General features: G+C 39.0%; 1 protein-coding gene across 1 annotated transcript; it reads right to left on the reverse strand.

Annotated features, from left to right (window-relative positions):
- Positions 1-1,974: 1,974 nt before the first annotated feature.
- On the reverse strand, positions 1,975-25,637 carry ITM2B (integral membrane protein 2B). Its single transcript, XM_077811441.1, has 6 exons — positions 25,399-25,637; positions 12,912-13,040; positions 10,792-10,998; positions 8,191-8,301; positions 4,527-4,677; positions 1,975-3,439 (listed from the first exon to the last, which is right to left on the reverse strand). Exons 1-6 carry the CDS (start codon positions 25,495-25,497, stop codon positions 3,351-3,353), a joined length of 786 nt encoding a protein of 261 aa, XP_077667567.1. The 5' UTR covers positions 25,498-25,637; the 3' UTR covers positions 1,975-3,350.
- Between the last annotated feature and the right edge of the window lie 211 nt (positions 25,638-25,848).

Here is a 25,848-nt window from a genome sequence, read left to right on the forward strand (position 1 = left end):
TCTTTCATCATTCCTTTGTTTTTCAGCATAAGCCCGACCAATCACATTTTCATTAGGGTAGAATATACGATAGAGTTCTCTATACGAAATAACTTGACCATTATCCCATTAGTTAACACATCATAAGGAACATTTGCAAAATCGTCAGGTGACATACATTCCCTTAACAAGATAACAAAATCCTCATGAGTCCAATTAGGTGTTGCAGAAGCTTTTGTTAACCAGTCTAACACATTCTCTTTATCACACTTCCCAAACTGTTTACCCAGAGCCCCACGCTTGTTCTGGGGTTAAGGCTTTACTTTCTCGTTTTACAGTTGGTAGGTGATTGGTACCTTCATACTGCGTCACTGATGTTACCACAGGGGCCTGAGGGAGGTTTTGGTGGGCATCTGCCCCCTGTATGTACTCCTCTGGGGCTGAAGGCGTTGCCTGTTTAGAAGTCTCCCTGCTGTATCTGGGAGGAAGATCCTCAACCTCTGTGTCTGTGTCTTCCCCTTCTGCATGGTAGGCAGCAAGGGGATCACTACAAGTAGCTCTTTTTATTCCTTTTTCCAGCTGCAGCTCCTTCTGGAGCTTGCCAATGTGGTGCTGACATTCCATTTGATTAACTTGGGAGGTTTTGTGCTTATGCACTTCTTTCATTACCTGTCTGATTACAGCTTGGGCTTCTTGTCACTCTAAAGCCCTTACTTCAGCTACTTTCTCAGCAGCTGAGGATTTTTCACTTATCTCCCTAATCTGGGTCTCCAGTTGGGAGATTTGGAGAGTCAATGATGTCCCTCTTGACTTCTCTGTTAACAGGTCTGTTAGTTGCTGCTGAGCTAATTGGTCTGCCTGTTGTTTTCCCTCTTGGACTTGGTCTTTTTCCTTTTTTAGTAAGGCGACCTGCTGGTGGAGCTCCTTGCTTACCACAGCTAGTCCATAGAGAAGGGCACTTCACCGCTCACTTTTTTTCAGGAGGGGCTTACAAATGGAATCTCTCTTCCACAAGGTGTTAAATGTTTCTAGGGAGTCCACTCCAAATATGGACCCCTGCTTCCAGGGTTTACGACCTTTCCCAGATAACTCAAGGCCATGATCCACTGAATTTTTATTGTGCTTGCTCTCCCATCCTCTCATGCTGAAACTCAATCCATGCTGTACCTAAGAACTGCTTACCCTCAGCTCTCTCTCTCTATATATATATTTAGGGTCTGTATTTAAAATCCAAAAGGTGAAAGTTGCCAGTACCGAGGCTACCAATGAAGATAGCTCCTTGGCTCTGGAGTGCCTCACAGCAGTCCTGAGTAGGTCGTACGGGCTGTTGCCCTCCCTGCTCTACTGTCTGTGATTGGCTGCCAGCCCACCTTCAGAAAAGAAGACGCCTTGCCAACAATATGGCCGACGCTTCCCCGTGATGGCACTCTTGTCCTTCACTAGCTGATCCGCAGGGGCTTCCAGAACATGGTCAGGGTCGGACTCACTATTGTCCGTTGCCCTGACTCCTGACAGCAGGATTTTCCTTAGACCCGAATCAAAATGGGAAAGAGGGTACGGTTACCCCTCCCACCCCCCGCTCCTTCAGAAATGGCTTCACATGGAAACTGTGTCCAGTATTCCCCAGCCGTCAGGTATGGAGACACGGTTCCTGGTGGATAGCCACCCACTCTCGATCCCATCCCGGGCCAATGGGCCAAGATTAATCGCTGTATTGCAAATTAAAACGAAACACAGGACCTCTCAAAGAAAGAGGTCCTGCCGCGATTGCCAATTGTTAGAGGGGGCAAAGGAGGAGAGGGGGTGTGTGTGTGTGTGTGTGTGTGTGTGTGTGTGTGTGTGTGAGTGTGTGAGAGAGAGAGAGAGAGAGAGAGAGAGAGAGTATGCTTCCTGTCTCCCTAGGTTCGGCCTCCCTCTCCAGCATCTGTCATCTGGTAGGACCCCTTTCTCATGCAAAGAGGACCTTCCCACCCTAAATAATGAGGAGTCAAGCAATAAAGATAAAATCAAATAAAGTGTATTGAAGGGTTTATAACAAAGGTGGGACAAACAAGAAGGGGAACAAACAGCAAACTGACACAATACAGTTATTATCTCCAACTTAACCCTATAAACAGATGTATAAAAACCTTCTTCCCAGATTGAAGCGATGGCAGGTGCTCAATCCTCTGGCTAATGATAAGCCTTTGGAGAGAATCTCCGAGGAGTCCCTAGATGTTTCTTGAGACCATGGGATAAAGCAGATAATGCGTTCAGAGAACAGCGATGGATGATGACAAAGGTATGGTATCTTCTCCTTCTTCTTTTCTTACAGGTGAGGAAGCTGTTAGAGGAAAATCCCTAGCCCTTCTATCCTGAAGATGAATAGATGCCTGTAGATAAGACCCGTGATCCATGACTGTCCCTGGCTGCCATTCAGATGGACAGCCCTGAAGCCACGTTCGGGCAGCTTTATATACACTGGCCTGGGAAACCCCTTAGAAATGGCGGGAACCCCCTTAGGAAAACCAGTTTTGAATGGAAGTTATTTACAACTCCAGGAGAAATAAAAGAGTGGGAAAATAAATCTATAAGTCACCTGGGCATAAAACTCTATTTTGGAACCAACATGGATTCATGTGATTACAGAACATATGAAAGCAAACCCAACCTAACAGGAACAAGCATTAATTTTTTCCTAAATTAATTATAGCAAAAGAGAACCCAACAAGACTTTTAGACAAACAGGTCTGTAAGATTTATTTTCCATTGCACGTACATGGATTAATTATATAAAAGTTAGTAACAAGTTACTGCTTAATTTCCTTACATTTTCTAAAAGATAGTACAGCAGACCCTTGCCATATTAAAACATCAAGTCGGAAATCAATCTGAATAGGTAAATATGACAATATTTAAAAAAAAAATTGCCCATTTTAGTGAGGGGAAATTGAATTATATGTTTATCTATATGCTGTAACAAACTATATAGCTCAGAGTATTACAGTTAGAAGTAGTTCTTTCAGTCCATCTGTACATATTTTTCTCCAGATTAATAATTCTTTTCAATTTTACTTAATTAAAACTGGCAGATATTTCAGAGACTTTATCTTTCTCAAAGTATTCAAGATTCATCACATGGAATGCACTAGTAACTAAGACTTTATACAATTGCTATTCAAATATAAAAAGGGCACCACACCTGAAAATAAGAAAAAACCCTAAAACATATTTAAAAATTTATCATGAGATGAAAAGTGTTTAAGATGTTCAGCAATAAAGCCCTGTCCACTACTTACGTAAAAGAAGATTTTAAAAAATAATCACTGCACACAATACAAAGTGGGATCATACTGTAATCTTTCAGTCTTCTGTTACAGTAATATTCTTCATTACTGTTCACAAATGAGCGTTTCTATAGCAAACCAATTCTCAAAGTGTCGAATCTTTCTGCAATTTTTGGCTTCACGCTTTTGAATTCCTGTTGAGAGTTTGGGGAAATGGGGAAGGGAGGGAGGGATGACAAATGAGAAGAAGTAAAGTATTAGTCCATTTACTGTAATAAGGTACCAGAGGTTCCTCTCAATTCACTTCCAAATCGGAAGCAAATAGAGGAATACCAAATTTATCAACATTTTAGTGATCTATTATTTACTTGTGTCCCTTATTTATCACAGGATCAATTAAAGTGTTTTTGCTTTTAAAAAGATTGTTTGCAATCATTTTTACAAAATAGTTTATTTTTCCCCATCTGCCACCTTCCCAAACACAGTCAGCAATCTGAGTAAATTACTCAATTAACTTAGTTCTGTGTATGCTTGTATCTTCTCCTTCGGCACTAAACAAATGCTAAACAACAATTATAATACTTCGCTTCTCTAGACTCTTGAATCTGAGATTGTCAAAGATCTTTCCACAGACAAATAATATAAGTTTTACAAGATCCCGGTGAGCTAGACAAGTATTATTCCTATTTTATAGATGCAGATTAGGAGGCACAGAGCAGTTAAGTGACATGGCCAAGTTTGCACAAAACACCTAGGACAAATTAATAAACTTTCAATTCTGTCCTTTGGCAATAAGACCATCCTTTCTACATATGAAACATTGAACCATAAAGTGTGTACGTGGTTAACCATTCTGACAGTTATAGTTACTGATGGTAAAGGCCACTATTGTTAGCTTTCTATTATTTATATTGCAGCTGACTGAAAATCTTCTGCCAAAATACTTTTTCAACACAAAATGGTTTTTCAACTAAACAAACTCTGAGAAAATTTTCATTTTCTTAAAAATCCTTGTCAAGTTGAGGGGGGGGGAGAGAAGAGATTCAATGAGAATTTAAAGAAAAATTAATGGGGAAAAAGGTCATTTTATATTGCATTCATGCTCCAGATCCCATCATGCTAGTCTCTGTGCAAACACTCAGGAGCTTCAAGGAGCCAATGACAGCAAGACCACTCTAAATTTTAATCTGAGAGGTACTGTCTTCAACATATCCAGCTATTTATTGACTAGAAACATTAACATTTCCATCAACACGAGGTAACATTCTCAAGAGACTTTACCTTTCATGATTTCTTTGCGCTGTAGTTTATAGGTTTCCTTGCCACGGCACAGGCGATAAATAAAGGACCCCAACTGATCCACATTTTCAATGCGATCAGTAACAACCATCTGTTCATGAATCAGATAGGACTGAGGCAAGTATGTTCCAGCCTACATTAACAAAAAGGCAACAGCTCATTATTGGAAGTGCAATCATTCATTCTTCTACTAAGTACACACAAGAGCATTCAAATCAATTTTATATAATCTCCAACAGCAACAGTTCTATACAAATCAGGATTTGCAGTTTTGCAGACTTTCAAAATATGTAGTACATATAGAATTTTCTTTTAAACATCAAGAATGTGACTGCATTTTAGTGCAGATATTTAAGAGATAATAAAGTAATCATATAAAATGTCACAACATTTTCATAGCAGGAGACACTGATGCATAGTGTTCTTCCATTACAATAATTAAATCTATATAAGTTTTTTTGGCATAAGAGAAGCAAATTTTCTCCAATTAAGGTTTGTTACTGTGGGCCAAATCTTGCAGTCCTTACTCACCAAACACTATCATTTACTAGGGAGTCAATCGGAACTTTGTCCAAGTAAAGACTGCAGAAATGTGCAAGAGGTTAGTACTATCTTGCTGATTGATGCAGGTCTCAGGGATCAGTAGTTTACTACTATCCTTCTGCATTCTGTTAAGTTTAAAATAGGGGGATCCCAAACATTTTCATAGCACAGGCCACAACTTAACGGACTGAATGGGAGGAGAGATGGTCGACAGGACAATCAAATAACATCTCTGCACCAACTATACGAATTGATTAAATGAAAATATATCAGAAAGTATTTTTTCCTCTATGTTTGCTGATCGTAAAGCCATTACCAGAACATAAGGAAAGCCCAAATAATGTGAATATTGAGCTCTCCAGAGACCACCAGCAAAAACTCTGCCGACAACAGTTCAGAAAGCTGGTTCAGAAAACAGATCTAGGGCCCCACTCCCCATCTGGAGTCCACAAGAGTTTTGCCATTGATTTAAAAGAGCGTACAATCAGGCCCTATTGTGTCCTTCTGTCAGAGTTGAATATTCACAGAAACAAAAATTGGCAACTTTATTAAAAGTTGACTTTATTAAAATGTTATCCACAAATAAATCAGTCTTTCTAAAATGTGACTGCATAGAAAGAGATTCCATTTAGTATAATTCCTATTTCTGACACTAATGAAGAGGGAGTTTTTAATCTATTTTTCACTTGTGAGTTCAAACACTTAAGCTACTTTTAAAAAGCACCTTGGAATCCAAAGAAACTGCTGCACTTCATCCAGAAAATTACATTAGCATAGAATGTAGTGTAGCTGGCTAAAGATTTTTATTTTTATTTTCAATGAGCCACGTACAAGTTTCAATTACAAACCAGAGATTAAGGACAACAATGTTTTTTCAGTCCAAGCAGCATGTTTAAACAAGCTGATTAAGAGCTGTTCTTTTTAGCACCAAGATAGTGATTATATCATATTTACTCTGAAATGTAGACATATTCTTGACCACATCTAAAGAGGCAAACATAGGTGAATTGTTTTTTTCAGCTGACCTTGTAATTCATTAAACAATGAAAAGCCTTGTTATTTAAACAAATAACTTATAAGTTAAAAGACCTTCCAAGTTCAGGTGAAAAAACAGTTTTGTTTTCCACAGAAAGAAGATAAAGATTGTTACAGTAAAGACATTGCTTATTAAAAGCGCACCATATTTCAAACTGCAATCTAAAAGAACATAAAACGTAAGAAAAACAGATTGCTCTCTACTGTAGTTAAAGGAAATTATACACTCCCACTTAAGTGCTTTAATTGCATACTACAGATGGGGAAAATCATAGCTATAAATTATTCTTGCAGCATATTTGTCCATACACGTAGAATCATAGAGTTTAAAGCCAAAAGGGACCATCAGATCATCTAGTTTGACGTCCGGTATATCACAAGCCATTAAGTTGCACACAGTTTTATCCCTGTACTGATCCCACCAATTTGTGGTTGGCTAAAGTAGATCTTTCAGAAAGGCATCTAATCTTCACTTGAAGAGATCAAAAGATGAAGAATCCATCACCTTCTTTGGTATTTTGTTCCAATAGTTAATCACCCTCATTGTTAAAAATTTTTGTCTTATTTTGAATTCGTATGGCTTTAACTTCCAGCCATTGGTTCTCATTAGGTTTTCTCCACTAAGTTAAAGAGCCCTGTAGTACCAAGTATTTACTTATATATTTTAATTAGGCTAAGCAAAATTCTATGTTTATTTATAATTTTGACAGACAATATCTAAGGTTTTTTTTAAGATTTTTTTTATTTTTATCTATTTAAATTTTCACAGTTGTGGGAAATTAGGGGAGTGTCCGACAATAATTATTTAATGACAATAGGTGTTGATTCAAATATTTATAACTGTCAAAACACAAATTGTCAACATCACGTGTAAAAATATACAAAGTAAATATCCTTAAATCAGATTCTAATAGGTTTTCAAGCAGTAGTTTTCTTACTATGCCTATCTGAAAATTTTGATTATCATTGATGGAAATAGTTTTGTTAGTTTGTGTGTGTGCTGAAATCGACGTTTACTGATAAAAATCTAATCCTTCCAAGTCTAACTGTAATCAAGACACCTCTCAGTCTTCTTTCGTTCCTTACTTCTTTCAGTGGAAGGCACTTTTCTCCAGCCCTTGAATAATTTTTTTTGTGGCGGGGGGGGGGGAGGGAGTGGGAGCTCTTCTTTGTATTCTCTCCAATTTTTCAACATCTTTTTTAAAATGTGAAGACTAGAACTGTATAGAGTATCTCAGAATGAGCCTCACCAATGCCATGCCCAGAAATAAAATCACCTCTCTACTCCTACTCCTCTGTTTATACATCCAAGGATTGCATTATCCCTTTTTCCCCCCACATCTTTACACTAGGATCTTATATTGAGTTGCTTTCCAGGATGCAGTCCCCCATTCTGTAGTTCTAGATTGCATTCCTTGTTCTAAATGTATAACTGCACTTAGCTGTATTAAAATTCTTTTTGTTTGAATGGGCCCAGCTTACCAAGCGGACCAGATCGCTTTGTGTGACTGCCTTGCCCTCATCATTATTTACCAGTCTGCCAATCTTTATGTCATCCGCAGATTTTATTAGCGATGAATTTATATTTGTTTCCAGATCATTGATGAAAATGTTGACGAGCATCAGACCTAGTATTGATCTTTGCAGAAACCCCCCTTGAAACACCCCCATTCAAAGATTCCCCATTGACAACTACTTTTTGAGATTTGTCTGTCAGCTTATTCTTAATCCATTTAACATGTGCTTTATCAATACTGTATAGTGCTAATTATTTAATCAGACGGTCATGCAGTATTAAGTCAAACGCCTCATAAAAGTCTATGTACACTACATCTCTGCAGGTACCTTTAATCACACAAACATGTAATCTCACCAAAGAATGACATCTTTGTCTATTCCTAAATCAATAATTCCTTTAAAACTGAACTCTTCTGAAGATTTAAATTCTTTAGTGAGGAGTTAACTTTTCGAAAGCACTTTGCATGTATGAACTCCAGGACTTGTGAAAATAATATGAACATGTTTCTCTTTATTATATATAACAAAGCCACCTGCAATTCAACCATACCTTTATGTTGATCAGCAACTCCAAGAAATTTTTTGGTGGCATAACAACTGAAGTGTTCAGAGGAATCACATAGCACTTATCCAAGCTAAGGTCGAGGTAGGCTGTGAGTCTCTGGTGAAGAAATGCATATTCTAATCAAAATCATTTCAATAATTCTAGGGTTAGCAAAACTGTGTAAATATTGTGCTCAATTATTGTCATATACTTGTTCTTCCTGTAAGTTACAGTACTGTTAGTTAGAAAGTGTGCTCTAATTTATTGAGTTTGGTGGTGGGATACAGAGATAAAAGGCAATCCTAATATCAGGTTAGCTAGAACAGAGATTTCTGCAAGTCCATTGGTACTAGGTAGTTCAGACTTTTGAGTGCATCTGAGTTGTCGGAGGTTAAGTGCAGTATTTTTTAATCTTGTTGCTTGTATTTTAAAATTTCAGGGAGAAATCTGAAAGTATAAATCTCCCTTTCAGAATTCACAATGAAACATGACTGGAAGAGAACGCACAATAGAAAATAACAGATGCTATACATAAAAATATTTTATTCTTCCAAAATACTGTGCAGTTGAAATGCTAGTTTACTGATATACTTGGGAAACCTCAAAAAAACAAAAAAGTGTCAAACTTGCAGAATATAAATTTTAAACCACTAATGTATGATCTCTGGATTATCCAAAGGGTAATATTTGTAATTGTTTATTAAACTATAACTCTAATAGACCCTTGAACTAGACTGAAAGGTCTTGAGGCACCATTAACTAAACTGTTTTCGCTAAGGAAGGGAAATATATTATGTTCAAGTGTTCAGTCTTGCAACATCCAAGATTTTTTGAGAGTAACATATTAAATACGAAGAACTAAGGGCCCCAATCCTGCATACACTATTGATCATAATGATTATTACTATGACTAGTCTAACTGCCAAAGGAGTAAGTACTTTGCTTATAGCAAGAGTTTGCAGCATGGGACCTCAAGTTAACAAAGCATTAAGGCTTAAGAATAATGAAGTACAAAACGTGAGGTTCTTACGGTCACATTGCATTTTATTTTCTATTGCTATTTTTTCTCATACATCTTCACGTTTCTTAGAGCCTGATCCAACGCCTAATGAAATCATTAGAAATCTTTCTATTGTCTTCAGTGGACATTGGATTAGGCCTTAAATGCATACTACAAAATATATTTATCACCTATAATATTTCTAAGGCTCCTCTCACCATGGGATCACATCTGTGTAGGATCTGCATTATGACCAAGTTATCATTGTTGTGGGAAATACCTTTGTCTTTCCTATTTTTATTTTATTTAGCTATGCAACATTAATATTACACAGAATTGAAATCGGCTTTGTAGGTCAGACCTCACTTTGGTATATGAGGTGCCAGCCTTTATTTCTGTCATGCTAGGTAGAGAAAGTGTGATGTATGATGTGAAAGAAGCTCTGCTGTAAATCTTAAATGTTGACTGAATATATTTAAAAATAATTTTTTCTAATCACATTATTTAAACAATGGTTTTCCCAAACTTGCTTATGAATGTTAGTGCTCATTTTGCCTAACTATTAACTTCATGTTTAAACATGTTTGAGTTCATACAAAAAAAGAGAGTGGCAATGATTTTACACAGTAGGAAAGTGTTCTTTTTTTCAGCCTTGCATAACACAAAAATAGCTCAACAGTTTTTCCTCAGGCTTTCAGCAGCAGCAAGAGTCACATTTCAGTGAAACCAGGCATGGATTATTTACGCATAATGGCATAATTTTCAGAAAGCGGAGAGAATGAAAATGGGTTTTTTCAACGTTAACTATGATCACTGAGAGAAAACTGTAGCATTACAGAGATGTCTTGCAAAAACTGTACTATTCAGATGTATAACAAAGATACTTATTTACAAAAGATAGGATAAAACTACTTCAGTAGTGCTCAGTCATGCCTTTAAAAGCAGCGAGTGGCCTGCAGCGGAGGCAGAGTGCCTCCTGAGAGCTCCCAAATGCCCAGGGTGGGGCTCTGGCTGCTGCCATGCACCTTAAAGTGAATACAGAATGTACTGCCCTCCACAGCCAGTCAGCTTTATCCTTGCCTTTCCACTGTCCCCTTTGGAATGGTTAGCTTCCTTTGAAGCACTACTGGATGAATACAACACTAGGTGAATACAATGAATACAATGACTGTGAATATGACTAGCCCCTGCACATGGGTGTCCAAGGGAATGAAGGCTTCTTCCACCTCACATTCATCACTACTGTTGCTTATCACAATCTGGCTTCATGTATCTTCAGCAATAAGACTAAAATTTTCTTCACGTTCTTGTATTATGACAAGGAAATGGATGGGTTTGGGTTTTTTCCCCTCTCTTTTCATGAACAAGAACACTTTATAAATGGTGGCTTACAGACCAGGAGAACAGCAAGATCATCATCAAACGTGCACTCTGTACATCAGGTTTAATAATTACTTCCAGTTTCTGAATACCAAAATACTGCAGAGCTCACACTTTCACACTAGAAAAATAACTGAAATAATTAGAAACCACACAGATTAAGTTGATAAAATTCTGAAATTTTGTTTTTTTAATGCTTTCAAGGATTCTCAGCAGACGCTCCTTACCCGGTGGAAATCATGAACAATGTCCGCTGGATCACTGTCAGCAAATTCTGGGACAGGCACGCTGATGAATTCAACATCTTCCTCCTCAAGGATCTGAATGTTTTGCTCAATTGTCTGGTAGCGAGCAGCTGGAGCATGTGCATCAGGCTCAGTCAGAGTTAAGTCATCTTCAATATACTTTATTCCACAGAAATACACACCACCTTGCTAAAAAAAAAATAAAATAATCCCAGAACAAACAACATTTCAGCAAGTTTATAAAAAATTTAAAATGTGACCAACTACTATGCAAGCTTCCTCAGATAGCGATATCACAGCACCTTAAGCTCTACTCTCGACCCACACGGCTCTTCCATTCTCAAACTTCTCCTGAGCATACACTGCCCATCATCAAGCTAAACTACATTTTTTCAGCCAATTTATTTAATTCATAAGCCTACACTGGATCAATTTTAGACAGCACATGTCTTCTACATAGTTTGAGTAAGAGATTAAGGGCCTAGAGTGAAATCCTGGCCCCTCTGAAGTCAATCAGAAGTTTTCCACTGACGTCAAGGATGTCAGGATTTCATACCTGGTTTTTAACCTGGTCTTCCATTTGCACTAACAAATTACTGCAGGTGCAAATAAGACATACATACCTCTAATTCCATGATTTGTGAGCAGAATAAGGTACTTAAAAGTTTTCATGCCTAAACTTGTACTTACAAATTGTAGTATTCAATAATCAGGTCCTTAAATATATTTGATTATGTTTTATGGTCTAGCCTAAATCCTGTTTAATTCATTTATCCTGACAATCCAAAACACGTTCAGGAAGTCCTTTATAATCTTGAAATTTTCCTAGATTTAAGACTTTTTAAGTTTGTTTATAAAGTGAATTCATTTCTGATGTTTTAAACTACAACTGTCTTCACTCACAAGCTGTAGCCTGTCAACTACATATTTTATTTACAGTATGACCGCTCTCACCTGAGCTAGACTCTCTCCAGAGGAGTTAACTTGGGTGTAGATAACTCAGGCTAACACTGTAGTGCAGACAAGCTCTTAGACTTGCTCCTGGTAACCAAAATATAGCTTACACCACTTTGAATTTCATCCACCGAGTCTGATAAAGTCTAAGTTGGTAAAATTCACAGAGAAAGTGAAGATCCAGAACAGAACAGCAAGAACAAACCAGAAAGGTATAAGAAGATGCAAGTTTAATTAGACTCCTCCAGCTCCTCTGTGCTGTTTGATCACTTTAGACTCCTGTAGACATTAGCAAATGGACGTAAATGGTCTAAAGCACCAGGTGTCTGGAAATCAGGCTGTCAGGGAATGGGATTTTTCTGGGAACCCTCCACACAGGTCTTTCCCCTCCCACAAATAGAGAGGAGGTACATCAGCTGCCGCCATGGCACTATTTCCCACCCTTGGCCCAACATAGTATGTTCCACATGGCTGGAGTCGGTTTCGGGAGTGGGGAGGAATTGGATACTAGCCAGACTTACACATTAGCTACCCCACCAGCCCCATGACATTCAGGGTCTGTATTATCATAATTTCCACAGAATCCCTAGAAGTCACAGGGAAGTCCCTTGTAGCAGAGCTCCAATGGAACTGCACTGCCAGGAAGTCAGAGCCAATGCAGAGTTGCAGGGCCTCTGTACAGAGAGCTCTGGCTTCCTGCAGATCCCAGGTTTAGGGGCTTGCTCAATGGCCTACTCCACAGGGGGGTGAGGGCAAACCGTTCACCCCAACTGAACGGTAGGGGAGAATTCTGTGGAAATTTCCTGCCCCAGAAGTCTCTCTCCGAGTTTTTCCTGTGGGAGAGATAATCTGGCCCAAAGAGTCTGACACCACCTTACACATTCCCTCTGAATCTGGTTATATGAGGAGGAGAGTAATTTATCCCAGAGTGAAACTGCCAAAGGCACCACTCTTCATGAATTCCCAACTGACCTATCAAAGGAGGAGGACTGAAAATAACTTCTGAAAAAGCTCTACATTCAGCTCTTAAACAATAAATGTGAATAGAGAGAGAACCAGTAGCACTCTCTTGCTCACTCTCTACTAAACACAGGGCATACAGGGAGAAAAATGAAAGTCCTTTACTACACAAAACGTATTTGGCTTACCTGGAATGCAAAATATTTGTACAGATAGGCACCACCAAGTATCACACCAGCAAGCATAAAAGCTACTCCAAAGCACATACACCAACACCAAGCTCTCCTCTGTCCAACGGGCACCACAGCTTCAGGGTCCTAGAAACATATCAAAGGGAAATTGTCAACATAACATTCCAAAATCCACAAAAGATTGTGGATGTACCTGTCTATTTAGTGCAAACATTTCCAGCACCACTAGAAAATATTGGGTAATTTTATTTCACATTTGGAAAAAATACTTTAAAACTTATTCCATGTTAAGGTTCACAGCAACACCACCTCTGGTGAGATTATGAGGAGATAAAAACAGCTATAAATGCTGCAACCTCTTACTGCCATTTTCCTGGGCTGACCCATCAACTGGTTACTAATGTCAAAAGCATACAAGCTGAGAAGTCATGGGAAAGGTTCAGGAATGGTGAAGTCATCTGAAGCATCATTTCTCTCATAGCTGAGCTTTTCACAGGTTGTGTCCAGAAAAGTATCCATTTTTAGGCTAATTTTTGTGAAACAATAGCATGTAAGGGACCTGGATTGAGAAGAAGCATTAGGACACACTTCAGTATGGTACACTTTAAGAGGTTTGAAGAATAAGCTTAGGGCAATATCTGTCCCCGTGATATACGACTGTGATAGGTGAAGAAGAGGGAATAAGGAGTCCCCTCCTCTGCTCTGGCATAGCAGGAAGAGTGGGAGTGCGTCTTAGAACTCTTTTGAGCAATAGCTAGGGAACTGGCTACTGCCCTAGTTGGCATGCTACAGGCACAGCAGAGCATTGTTAGGCCCCACGCTGTACATATCGTGCTACACGTGAGGGATACACAATGCTCTTCTTTGGAGCAGTAGTAAGGAGTACCGAATCATGCATTTCCTCCTCAAGCCATCCTGAGCTGGTGCTTGCAGGAGGACGCCTATGTCTATATCACATGATCAACACCCTTCACTTCCCTCACGTCTGCATAATTCAGGTAAACGAAGGCAGGGTTTTGCCCTTGGTTTCTTAGGGTACATCTACACTGCCAAAAAACACCTGTGGCAGCAAGTCTCAGAATCCAGGTCTACGGGCTCGGGCTCGCACTATGGCTATACAAATAGCTGTGTAGATGTTCCCACTCAGTCTGGAGCTTGGGCTCTGAAACATCCACCTCCCCAGGTTTTAGCTGAGCAGGAACATCCTCGTGGCTATTTGTAGTGCCATACTGTGACCCGAGACTCTCTGCTGGGGGGGTTGGAGTTTTTTTGCAGTGTAGGTGTACTCCTAGAGTCTAACCCCTTCCAATCCGTAACACTGACAGATAAATGTCAGCGTTTGCATCAGCGGAAAGTAATTCATTATACCATTCCTACTGGTGACAACAAGAAATCATGACAATCAGGAAGACAGAAAATAGTGGTGAAAAATAAAAGTGGAAAAACCCTAGACACCCCTTTCACTAAGAGGAAGAAAAAGTTTTGCTTTAGAGTGATGGATATACTCTTATCTTTCAGCAGATACTTTTCATGGCTTTTGGGTTTGTTTTGGGAAGAACCAGTGCAATTATTACAACAAGCTGTTATAGCACTTAATAACTAAATAAAATGTTGAATTTTTAAAAATCAAAGTTCTAATTGTAACCTATTCTCTATGTTGCTTTAATAGTGGTGTACAAATCAGTCACCCACAATATATGGCAAGCTTCCGTACTCACTTTTCTGCAAGGTGACAGCTGACAACAGCAGACTGGAAGAATTAACAGGATCAAAACTTTTCAAAAATAATTACAGCTTATGCTTCGTTAAAAAAAGTTTTTTATATTAACTTGCAGAGTGCTGCAAAAAGCAAAATAAGTGCATCTTTCTTTTGGCAGGTTTTCCATTTATTACAGCTACATCATTACATCATTACATCAAATATTACATCATTGATTTTTGTTCCAAATACAGAACACTATGAGCTTCTGGAAGATGCATTCTCTTGACCTGAAATGCAGGCGTTGTAAACATAAGCTTTTATCATACCTTCCAGACAAATACAAATGCTTCTATGGAAAGCATAAACAAATTCTAACTGAAGCAGAGTTTTTAACTGATAAAAATTCCCCGGCAGCGTTTGCAAGGTAAGCACCGTAACCTCTGTGCTAATGCAGAAGACCCTGAAAGTATAAGTGGCTAGAAAACTATATTAAAAATGAAACTGATTCACCACAGCATGAACAGTGAAATGTAGGTAGCAATTTTAAAAATCCTTTCAGTTTTAATTGTTAATTATCTAAGGATTTTTTCATTACCTACATGATTTTTAAGCTGACATTGTTCCTTCAAGTGAAAGGCTGAGGATGAAGTTTAATACCATACCCATGGTAATTTAATTAAGTTTCAGGTCAGTTTCTGATTCACTGTGGATTCTTCAGTCAAGTGTGTTTAATTATAACTCTAAGTCAGATAAAGCAAGGATTTTTATATTGTCCCTGTACTAGCAGGTAATTTCACATTCCAAGACTTTTCAAACTATGAAGGACATCTACATACAACTTTTTTTAAAAAATGCTGCCATGGAAATTGCTGTAGATTAATAAGGAAAACAGACAGAAAATGAGGATTCAACACTAAAGAGAGAGGGATATTACATAAAAAGTTTAGCATAACCTGATTTTTAAATTATCTCAAAACAAACTGATAGTTTTAAGTTTGTTTTAAAGAGAGTAGGGGGGAAATCCAAACAGCGTTGAGAGAGAACAGTCACTTGTCTATAGCAAACAAAGACTATTCAAAAATAGCTATTCAATTCAATTGATATAACAATGAAAAAACTGTGGAGGAGGATTTTACATTATGTACACCTATCCCCTAAGATATACTAAGATATTTCATATGTATGAATTGACTTGTAGCACTAATCTGCTCACAACCTGTTGCCAATTTTAGTGCACAGTTTCAAGTACAGTTTGCTTATTATTTAGGATAGCACATGAGATCACATCTCAGTAGAGCTAAACCACAAGTATCAGGCAACACTGAAAAAGATTCTCTGTTAAATTAATAAATAATATTGATCTAATTTCCCTTTCTGAAGTGGATAATTAAGTACATCAGTTAAGTCTTAAATGGAAGCACTTAATATTTATAGTTTTGGTTATGTATAATTTCATTAATCCCACAATGCTAGATTATACTAATACTAACTGGTTGCTACCCTATGACCAAGTTCCTGGAACACAATACTGTTTATTCTAAACTAGAATGACCCAAGAGCAAATTGCACCTCCCTATTCCGGAATAGATCCCTGCACCTCGGAATCAATAGACCTTGAATGCAAAATGGTGTTGCTGATGCCTACCCTCCGCTTGGGTGGTTCCTGCTTTGAAAGGAAAGCATTCTTTTAGAGGGGAGCTCTGCTAATGAAGATTGTGCCAAATTAGTGCATACCCCAGCTGTCCTGACTACACATCATTCCAAGTCAGTATTACCCATTCTGGGGTCTGTAGTTGCCCTGCACAGGGCCACTCGAGAGGCAGAGGTTGCAGTCTGTCACCTCAACTTTCCCTTCTTGGGAGACTTTCTACTGGGGAGCCTCCACCGGCAAAATTCATCATATAATCTCTTTGTGCATATAGGCCTCCACGGATATGCCTCCCTCCTTTCTTCCTACCTGTCTTTTAGGGGCAGCAGCAATCAATCCTAGCCGTTCTACCGTTACATCTCATCTTTGCCCCAGTATGGCTTTCCCTTCTGATTCCCAGTTGGGTCCCTGACGCTATGATAACTCCATATGGATAATCTTCTTTGGTGCAAAATGCTTTAAGTGGAGACTGGCATAAGCCTGGCATTTGTCCTTTGTAAGAACTCATCATTCTAAGATCAGAAAAGGACTCAGTGGCGATTTGACTAACCCACTTCCCTTGGAGAAGGGTCAAACAGGGGTGTGCGCTCATGTTACTTCCTTTTAATTTGTATACTAATTTTACAGCGTTTAAGTTAAAAGATCCAGAATTCCACAATCTGAATACTGTGGAACAGCTCTTTTATACACAGATAACAATGTTTCTTTCATTATGCATTTGAGATCTGAGGTTACTTGCCAGGTTCTCTGAAGTTTGCTTGACCTGGCCTCACTGAATAAATTATACCAAGATTATAGTTGTTTCATTTGAATAAAGATTCTTTTGCCTGTTGTGGTCAGTGGATGGTGTCAAGCTGCACTTTGCCTGTGTCCTTCTGGAATTATAAAGTGCTCTCTTGAGTTGTTCAAATGATATCAAAATTGCCCATTGTGCATAACACTTTTTAATTCCAGAAAAAGACAGAGAAGCCCTTATTAGAACTGATAATAAACAGGTGTAACTTGTAAGTAATTATTCTGGGGAACAGGTTAAAAGAAAAATAATGTAATAACCTGTAGCCCCACAAACATCTGCAGTTACTCCTTTGATGAAATGTGCAAAATACTCTCTTGCTCTTTTCAGTTCAGCTTCTACCGTTTCTGTATTTTGTTCCAATATGAGTATAAAGATTCAACAGCACCAATTTAACATTTAGGGTAACTTTTCAAAATGCTAAGAGGACAACTCCTAGGAGGAGCACTCAGACAAAGATATCCCTAGATTGAATAATCTCATGGGGATTTACAAGTAAATCCTCCCCTCCTGTGGATTTTTCTACAAGAGTAGAACATACTGGTTTAAAATAGTAAACACTTGAATTTCTTTCACGCTTAAGGCACACACCCAGCCAGCTCACATTCCAGAAATTATTACAATTAGGCCTTTATTTCTCTAAGTAAATTAGGGATGCACCACAGAAATATATTTTCATCCATTTGTACAGGAACACTCAACTGAGTGTTAGCCTGTCTAAAGCAAACATGATGTGCCATGAAGAATTCATCAAGTTTTGTGATCCGCAAGCAACTACCCAAAAGATACTAACCCATATTTAAAAGTAGCTATGGTGGAGACAAAAATAAGATTTAAAATACATTTTATAAATGTTTCTGCTTCAAAAGTGTCACATATTGCCTTTGATCTGCACATAAATCAGACACAGTTGGGTTGAAGGGCTTAGATTTAATCAACTTCCACTTCTAACATAAATTATTATGATAGTTTCTAAAAGGCTTCATTGCAATGAGACGGCTCATATGTTCAAAGCTGAGCATATGCTCAAGTGCTCTGCCAGATCAGGGCCAGAGTGCTTAGCACCCTGCAGAATCAAGCCCCTTAGGAGCTCATTGTAGTGGCTATTTTAATGCTTTTGCTAAACAACAAGAGAATTTTCTACAGCTACAAATGTTGAACATGTGAATTAACCAAACAGTATCACACACAGCAGCTTTGCAAAATTCGGCTTGTCCAACCACTTGGAGTGAGCAACTTCTGTTTTGAGCAACAAACAAAATATCAGTATAGTATTTCAGTCTGCTCCTGGGGGAATTCCATGTGACTGCATGCATGCATAATTAATGAGCTGTGCATATTTTAATTTTTTGTGCAAAAAAAAAAGCTTCTGCCGAAATGTTGCTGCACTTCCACCTTTTGCCCACCAGAGGGCACTGTGGCATACAGACATACTTGCTGACAGGTATTTTCAAATAAAATGACCAAATATAATTGAAACTGGTGTGATTATATAGTGTTATTTTGACAAATAAAATATACAGAATTTTAAAATATTGTGCACAGAAATTTTTTGTTGCAGAATTTTTAGGTGCAGAATTCCCCTAGGAGTAACTGTCATGTTAAGGGTGGGCAAGTAAATTATTGTCCCTTGGTTGGTAATTTTTCATGCAAATTTTGTATGGCTGCTAGACAGAGGAATCTTGCTACTGCATGTGGCATGGTCCACTGAGATTGAGGAGATCTGGACCTTATTTCAGAGTCTGTCACTGACACACTGTGTGATCATGGACCAGATGTCATACCCACAGTATCTGTTGCAAAACTTTCATTGACTTCAGTGGTGCAGGATCAAGCCTTTGGTATTTCTCTCTTCTGTTTTGGTTTCCCTAGCTGTAAAATTGGGAATGATATACAGTTTTGTAAAGTGCTTTGAGTCTATAAATTAAAAGCATATTAATTCATACTAAGGATAAAAAAGCACTACGTAAGTGGTAAGGAAATTAATGTTGTATTATTAATTTGCACCTGTGACTAGATAATCCAATGCAATGTACACAATTTTGCCAGTCATCAAGTGAAAAAAATTTACTTCAGCATTTATTCTGTCAACTGTAGTTTAGTTTTTAATTACAATACTTCATAATGTTCTTGCAAGTATTGTAATACATATTTAAGTAAAAATTAGTCTTAGCAATGCAAAATTTTACTACAGAAAACACTGCTGAGACATATGGAGAGAAAGTGGTTTTGTACACATTTAAGTGTCTGTACTGCTTGTCTACTATACATCAATTATATACAGAGCTTGCAAGTGTACCATTAATGCTACTTTATTACATTTCCAAAGAGTAATCAAAAACATTACTGGATCCAAAATAAATATCAACAGCATTCCTCAGAAAAGCCAAATCCTAAGCACCACCGGAATATATCAAACAAATGATGTACTATTGGAAAGAAAAAAAATCATGAAAATAGTGAAATATTTACCTGTTTATAAGATTTGGTTGAAAATTTTTTGACAGAGCAGTTTTCCACTGGAAAATGAAGTTTCTTTGAAATCAAAGCGTTTCACAGGAACATGTCAATTTTGAAGAACTTTTTCAACGTGAAAATCGAAGTAAATAATTTTGACTCTCTAATTTCAGTACATTAAAAATGTTTCATACTGACACAGTAAAAGTGTTTCATCTTCATTTGTTTCAACTTTTATGATATTCAACTAGTAATTTTATTTCTATTCTATATTTAACATAAATTATAGTTGATATGCATATTTATGCTTTGACATTATTAAAATGATATGATTTGATAGTTTCAAACTGAAGTTTTCCTGCAAAACAAAAATTCCAGAAATTTCAGATTTTCACTCTGATTCAAAACAAAAAAGGGTTTCCAGTGTCAGAATTTCCCACAGAACAGCAACTGCAGATTCTGAACAGCTCTACTATTCACAGAATACATTATATAGTTTTATAATGCTTACATTGAAACAAAGTTCTTTAGAGCTTATTAGGAAAAAATATATACACATCAAAAAGTGTTCTTAGGGATGATATAGATCGGTGGTTTTCAACCTTTTTTAATTTTCAGATCCCTAAAAAATTTCAAATGGAGGTGTGGACCCCTGTGGTAATCTTAAGAGAATCTGCAGACCCTCAGGGGTCTGCGGACCACAGGTTGAAACCTCTGTGATAGAACATATGTGCGTATTTGTAGAAACATGAATTTCAAAATTATTTTTAATGTCATCACCTGTAATGGCACATTATAGTACAAGGCATGTTATTTTTCTAAGCACTGTATAGTGTAAGGGCCTATCTACTTAAGGGAACACTATTTATATGACAATTTTATGCAAAAAAAAAAAAGTTCTCCAAATACATTTGAAAAAAAATTTACCCAAGTATCAGTTTGTTAATCTGACAACAGAGAAGATATTTAGAAATAGTCTATGTAAAACAATTCTCTGTCTGCCCATGTATCCTCCCAATCCATGTACTGAATTGATTTAACCTGAAACGGCATTCATGGACATCAACATTGTCTCACCAGCCACAAAATAAATAACTGCCGAGGTAATTATTGTGGTGGTGTGGTACAAATATCTTGTTTAAAATATGAAATATCAATGTACTGGAAATGAGGGAAACAGTATTTCACCATAACAAAGTTTCATATTTATCATTCAAGTCAGGAAGAGATTTAAAAATGAGAGAAACACAAAAGGAAGTGAGATATGGACCATTTCCAAGAACTCCTCTGCTCCCATATGTTCATTTCTACTGCTTGAAGAAAGATTTGCAACCAATGTTCCCAGCTCAAGGTCAGAAAGTTCAAGAAATGAATCCCAGGTTTCCAAGCTACAACATTAACAGCAATTGTTTTTGGTAGAGTTCCAGTGAAACAAGTTTTGTTTTTCTTTTAATTTGTAATTATTTTGTGTGTATCGTTCACTCAGTTGTTGGCAACATCCTCAAAGAAGCTTTGGAGGCAACTGTGCAAAGACTATCATGACGTTGTTTTTAAGGAGGTATATTATTTATTCAGTAGTACAGATGACCATGCAAGAATTTACCTCAAAGGGTGGCAACTTAGCCACTCATTTCCCTCTACTCCCTTTCCCAAGAATCTCCAAGTTAAAATAAATCTAAGATTCCTCGTGCAGAAAAACTTTGTTAATATAGAAGTCAACATCATTGCCTCTCCCTCCTGCACACATTCGAGGACGTACAAACCTCTATGGCCAAATAAGGAAGCAAGAGACATTTGCACATCCTTTGGACCTTATCTGGAAGGTTAGTTATTTTCTTTTAAGGTCCGGGACAAGTTCAGTAACATCCCCACCAAAACAGTGGGAGAGGAAGAGGGAAATCAGCCTGCTACAATTCTCTTTCCTATGCTTCTTTAGTACTGGCACCCTAAAATACACAGCAGGCAAATCTATCATACTCCTGAGGCAAGCACAAGCTGTCCAGTTTAGCCATCTACATTGTCAGGGGAAAGGTAGCAGAATCTCCTATCAAAGGCTTCTCCCTCCCTTTGGAGAGGGCTCAAAAGAGTCCCCACAAAGAAAACTTTTGCAGACAGGAATAGAGTTGCCAGGCCGCCACCAAAAGTGATGCTACTAGGGGAAAGAAGGAAATCTCTGCAGAATAAAAAGTAGCTACATAAAGTGCCCTATATATTTAAAATGAGTAAATTCAGTTTTCCGACACCAAAACAAGCATCATGACATAGAATACAATGCCAACGGACCTTTATCTGTAATCTTAGAAGTACAGTGCTCTAAGGTAAAAGACAGGATTATCCAAATCTAAGCTAACCGAAGACTGGCTATGACCCACCAAGGTGTGACTTCATAACTTCACCACATAAAGCCATATTTGATGAACACCTACAGCCTTGAAGAAGCCAGGTTGATGTCTGGTATTGAAGGAATTGACCAACAGACTTTGAAGTTTGCTGAGGATCCAGAACCCTTTAGTGGGGACTTATTCTACTGAGCAAGCTCTGTCAAATATAGGACGGCTTCAAGCATCCCCATAGAACTCTGGCTTTCCAAAGGTCCATTGTATTACATTTAAACCTTTTTTCTGCACTTTGGTTGTGGTAAAATCATGTAATGAAAAAGATACTATTGTACTATACATGAGCAAGGGGGAGAATTAAGCGTAGTGTGGGAACCTGCACTAAAAATATGCTGACTTTTGGCTAAGACTATAGCATGAGAAATTTCAGTGCAAACGGAAGAGTGTGGTCCTTAAATCAGAGGTTCCGAATAGAATGCCTCCAGCAACTGTAAGTAGGGAGTCATTTTTTCAATTCCAAAATAATATCTTGATAGATAACTATGCACGTACCGAGATTTGTACTTTTAACTCATTAAAAATTTCTTTATTTATTGATGTAACCAGTTCAAACACATTATTGTACAAGCATTACACTATGGAATCTCTTCTGCAAGAGAAGTTCAATAAAAAGTTATTTTAAATAGAAATTTATGCTCTCTCTCTCCCTTCTGCCACGGCCTGCAACTACATTTCTCATCATTCCCTTCTTCAGAGGTTACTGGCCAGATCCTCAGGTGCGCCTTGGCTGTTCTGTGCCACACCGCCAGCATACTTTGTCTGCAAACCCTGCCTAATCAGCCCAGGGAGGATTACCACCAGGGTGATCTTGCAATAAAATACAGCTGAGGTAGAGAACTGCTCCAGTAGAATGTGATGAAGATGGCATGCAGCAGAGCAAGACAATACACAAGGGAGTTTTATGCCACGTTTGTGTACTACCACTTCCCCTGGCTTCAGCTTCTGTCATACCAGAGGATCTACCTTTGTACATGAAGACCATCTGGTTTGCTATCATCTCTCCTTGGAGTCTGGGGGGTAAAATGCTCATCAAGCAATTACACATGCTTATCTCTGCCAATCTTCTTCCACTTTCCCTTCCCTTATTTTTTCTTTTTTAACCTGAGACCAGAACGTTTCCCAGGACTTTTTAAGTGAAAATGTACAGCAGCGTATATTTTAGGTCTGTACTTGGGTTCTAGACCTATTGTTATCCTGCAATATAAGCTCAATATGTTATGAAATACGTGCTTAATATACATGTTCTCATAAGACCCTCATCTCCTTAGTAACTAAGCGCCTTCCAGCACTGCATTAAACAATGTTACTAACATCTGTCATGTGTGGTTTACTCTCTCTCTCATCCTCGCCCCAGAGAGAATTGTGTATGCCCCATGTAGTTTTTTGTTTTGGTATGGTTTGGGTTGGTAATGTTTTAATGTGTATGTTGCTGTGTTTATAGTAAAGACGACAAGGTTGAAGGAGTGTAAGAGGAAGATGGTGAAATTTGTGGTGGTTCTTAGATCCTGTGAGAGGTCAGCTACAAAACAGCATTTATCTCAATATTGAGAAGTTGGGCAACTGTCTCTCCCAAAACCTCAGATAAATATACTTTACTTAGAATTTCTTTTACTTTTGCTTTCAAACAAACATGCTTGAAAAGGCCATTTCAGGAGAATTCCTTGAGGCATGCCATTGAGAATGGGGGATCAGTTCTGATAACTGTCCTGGACACACTTCTGTTAGATTCAAAGCCCCACCATTCCTGAAAAATGCTCATTTGTGGCTGGAATTATTGCCTGTACACAGCATCGTTTCCAAGCATTTTATTTTAAAGCTGTTTTTTAAGCTCTGGTCAGGCAGGTTTTGGCCAGTACATCTGGTAACAAGCAGAGGATACAGGGGAACTTATAAGTAGCTACAGTGAAACTAGACAACCTTTTAATCTGTTTAGTAAATGTTCGCCCTTTCTGTTTCCAGACAAGCAAAACAGTAATAAACAGAGCAAAATTAATTTCTAATCCTGTACCTTATTCAGTTGAAACTACTAAACTCTACAGGAATGAACTCTTGGTCAACATGAAAACTCCCATTGACTTCAATAGGGTAGGGTTTCACCTCTGAAACTTTGCCTGAGAAAGACTGGCCCTTAATTTGTACCCCAAATATTTTCTTAAACAGCTACAGGTTTAGAAAATTGACAAGCAGTATATATATCCAACAGACCCAACTACACAATTTGGATGTGTGATGCATAAAAGATTAAAAAAGCATATGAAAACTTCAATATATTTATGATTAAGTGCAATATGCAATTTTAAATGTCTCTATCAATTTTGTTTTTAGTTTTTTTAAACATGTGCAAAGTTTCAGCCCAGACAGACACAAACCCTCCAACTCTGAAATTAAGGTTTCAAAGTAGCAGCCGTGTTAGTCTGTATTTGCAAAAAGAAAAGGAGTACTTGTGGCACCTTAGAGACTAACAAATTTATTTGAGCAGAAGCTTTCGTGAGCTCACGTCATCGGATGCATTAAGATACAGCAGAAATGTAATCAGATTTCCAATAAGAGTTCCACCATCAACAAAAAGGAGTAAACACGTAAAGCAATTTTCCAAATGTATCAATGTGCTCCAACACAGTTCATTTGACTGTCATCAGTCGGATTAATGTCTCATCCTGTGTCTTGCTGGACACTAAGTGTGTTTATTACTCCTAGTAACTTTGTGGTTTTTCCACCCAAGCTATTAATATTTTGTAACAGCTCAAACACACACAGGACACTCTAACCTTGTCACTTTTGCCCTACTGCAGAAGAGACATTTGGCTACGATCAAATGTAGTTTAATATCAGATTCGTTCTCCACCCGTGAGCTAGTAATAGGCTGCATTTGCAGAGGGACGGACTCAATCTAATGTATTTTTTCCTAAGGCTAACTACGCTGTTCCTAAACAACAAGAAGCCAGCAGCCCTGTGCTCTCCTACCCCCCTAGAGGACTTCAGCGACGGATCCAGACTAGCCACCACAAAAGGAGAAGAACGTAGCATTAAAAAAAGCCAAGCTGGCCGTAATCCAAGCGCTGTCGGGCTACAAAAAACCCGAAGTACAGGGAAACAGAGCTGTAAAGCTTGTTCTCACGTCAGCCATTTTAGAAGCCTGATCTGGCAAGGGGATTGCTGGCCCCAGCTTTGCAGCTCCCCTCGCTCTACCTCCCTGCATTTGGACATGCACTGTTAACAGTCACCTTATTTGTCTTTCCCCAGGAGGCCTCTCGTCTCCCATCAATAAACCAGAGGCGGATTTGTCTGCAAGGAGCCCAGGCTGCAAAGCTCCCGTTCAATACCCTACCCCCTCACTTCCAGCTCCCAGCGGGGCTTTTGCTAACCCCTCCCCGCACAAAGCCACTTGCCCCCTTCTGGCCCTGAGCACTGCGATTATTGATCACTCACCTCCCCCCACCCGTGCAGCTGGAGCAGGCCGCGGCCTCCCCCCCGGCCCCGCGGCTCACCTTGGCGTCCGGGCCCAGGATGAGCACCTGGCTGTTCTCCTCGTCCTTCTTGGCGGCCTCCTTCTGCGCCAAGGCGGAGTTAAACGACACTTTCACCATGGCGGCGGCGGGTTAAAGGGGTTGAAGGCTCGGGGCTGCGGCGCCTCAGGCTGGGACGAGCTCCCCGCGCAGTCCCGTCCGAGCGCTGAGGTGCAGGGCGCTGCCGGAGCCTCCCGTGGGGGCGGAGAAAGGAGGCGGAGCGGACGGGGCAGCTGGGCTGGCTGGCTGCCTGCCTGCGCCGGGGAGCCGCGGTGTCCTTTGCTGCCGGGCCCGGCCCCCAGAGAGCGGGCCCGCGCAGCGGAGATCTGCCGGCCCTGCACGGGAACCTTGCTCCGGGCTTGCAGGGTCACACAGAGCAAACCCCGCTTCGGGAGCGCAGGTTGGGATTCCTGCCACCGCCGAGCTTACCGC

This window comes from Eretmochelys imbricata, chromosome 1, assembly GCF_965152235.1.
Source record: "Eretmochelys imbricata isolate rEreImb1 chromosome 1, rEreImb1.hap1, whole genome shotgun sequence".
NCBI lineage: Eukaryota > Metazoa > Chordata > Testudines > Cheloniidae > Eretmochelys > Eretmochelys imbricata.

What these genes read in the sequence shown, in the direction of transcription:
- ITM2B (XM_077811441.1), bottom strand. Translation starts at nt 25,497, where the DNA reads ATGGTGAAAGTGTCGTTTAACTCCGCCTTGGCGCAGAAGGAGGCCGCC. An exon ending in TCCTGGGCCCGGACGCCAAG is followed by an intron (nt 13,041 to 25,398) that starts GTGAGCCGCGGG and finishes ATATGTTTCTAG; the next exon opens with GACCCTGAAGCTGTGGTGCC. An exon ending in ACAAATATTTTGCATTCCAG is followed by an intron (nt 10,999 to 12,911) that starts GTAAGCCAAATA and finishes TTTTTTTTTTAG; the next exon opens with CAAGGTGGTGTGTATTTCTG.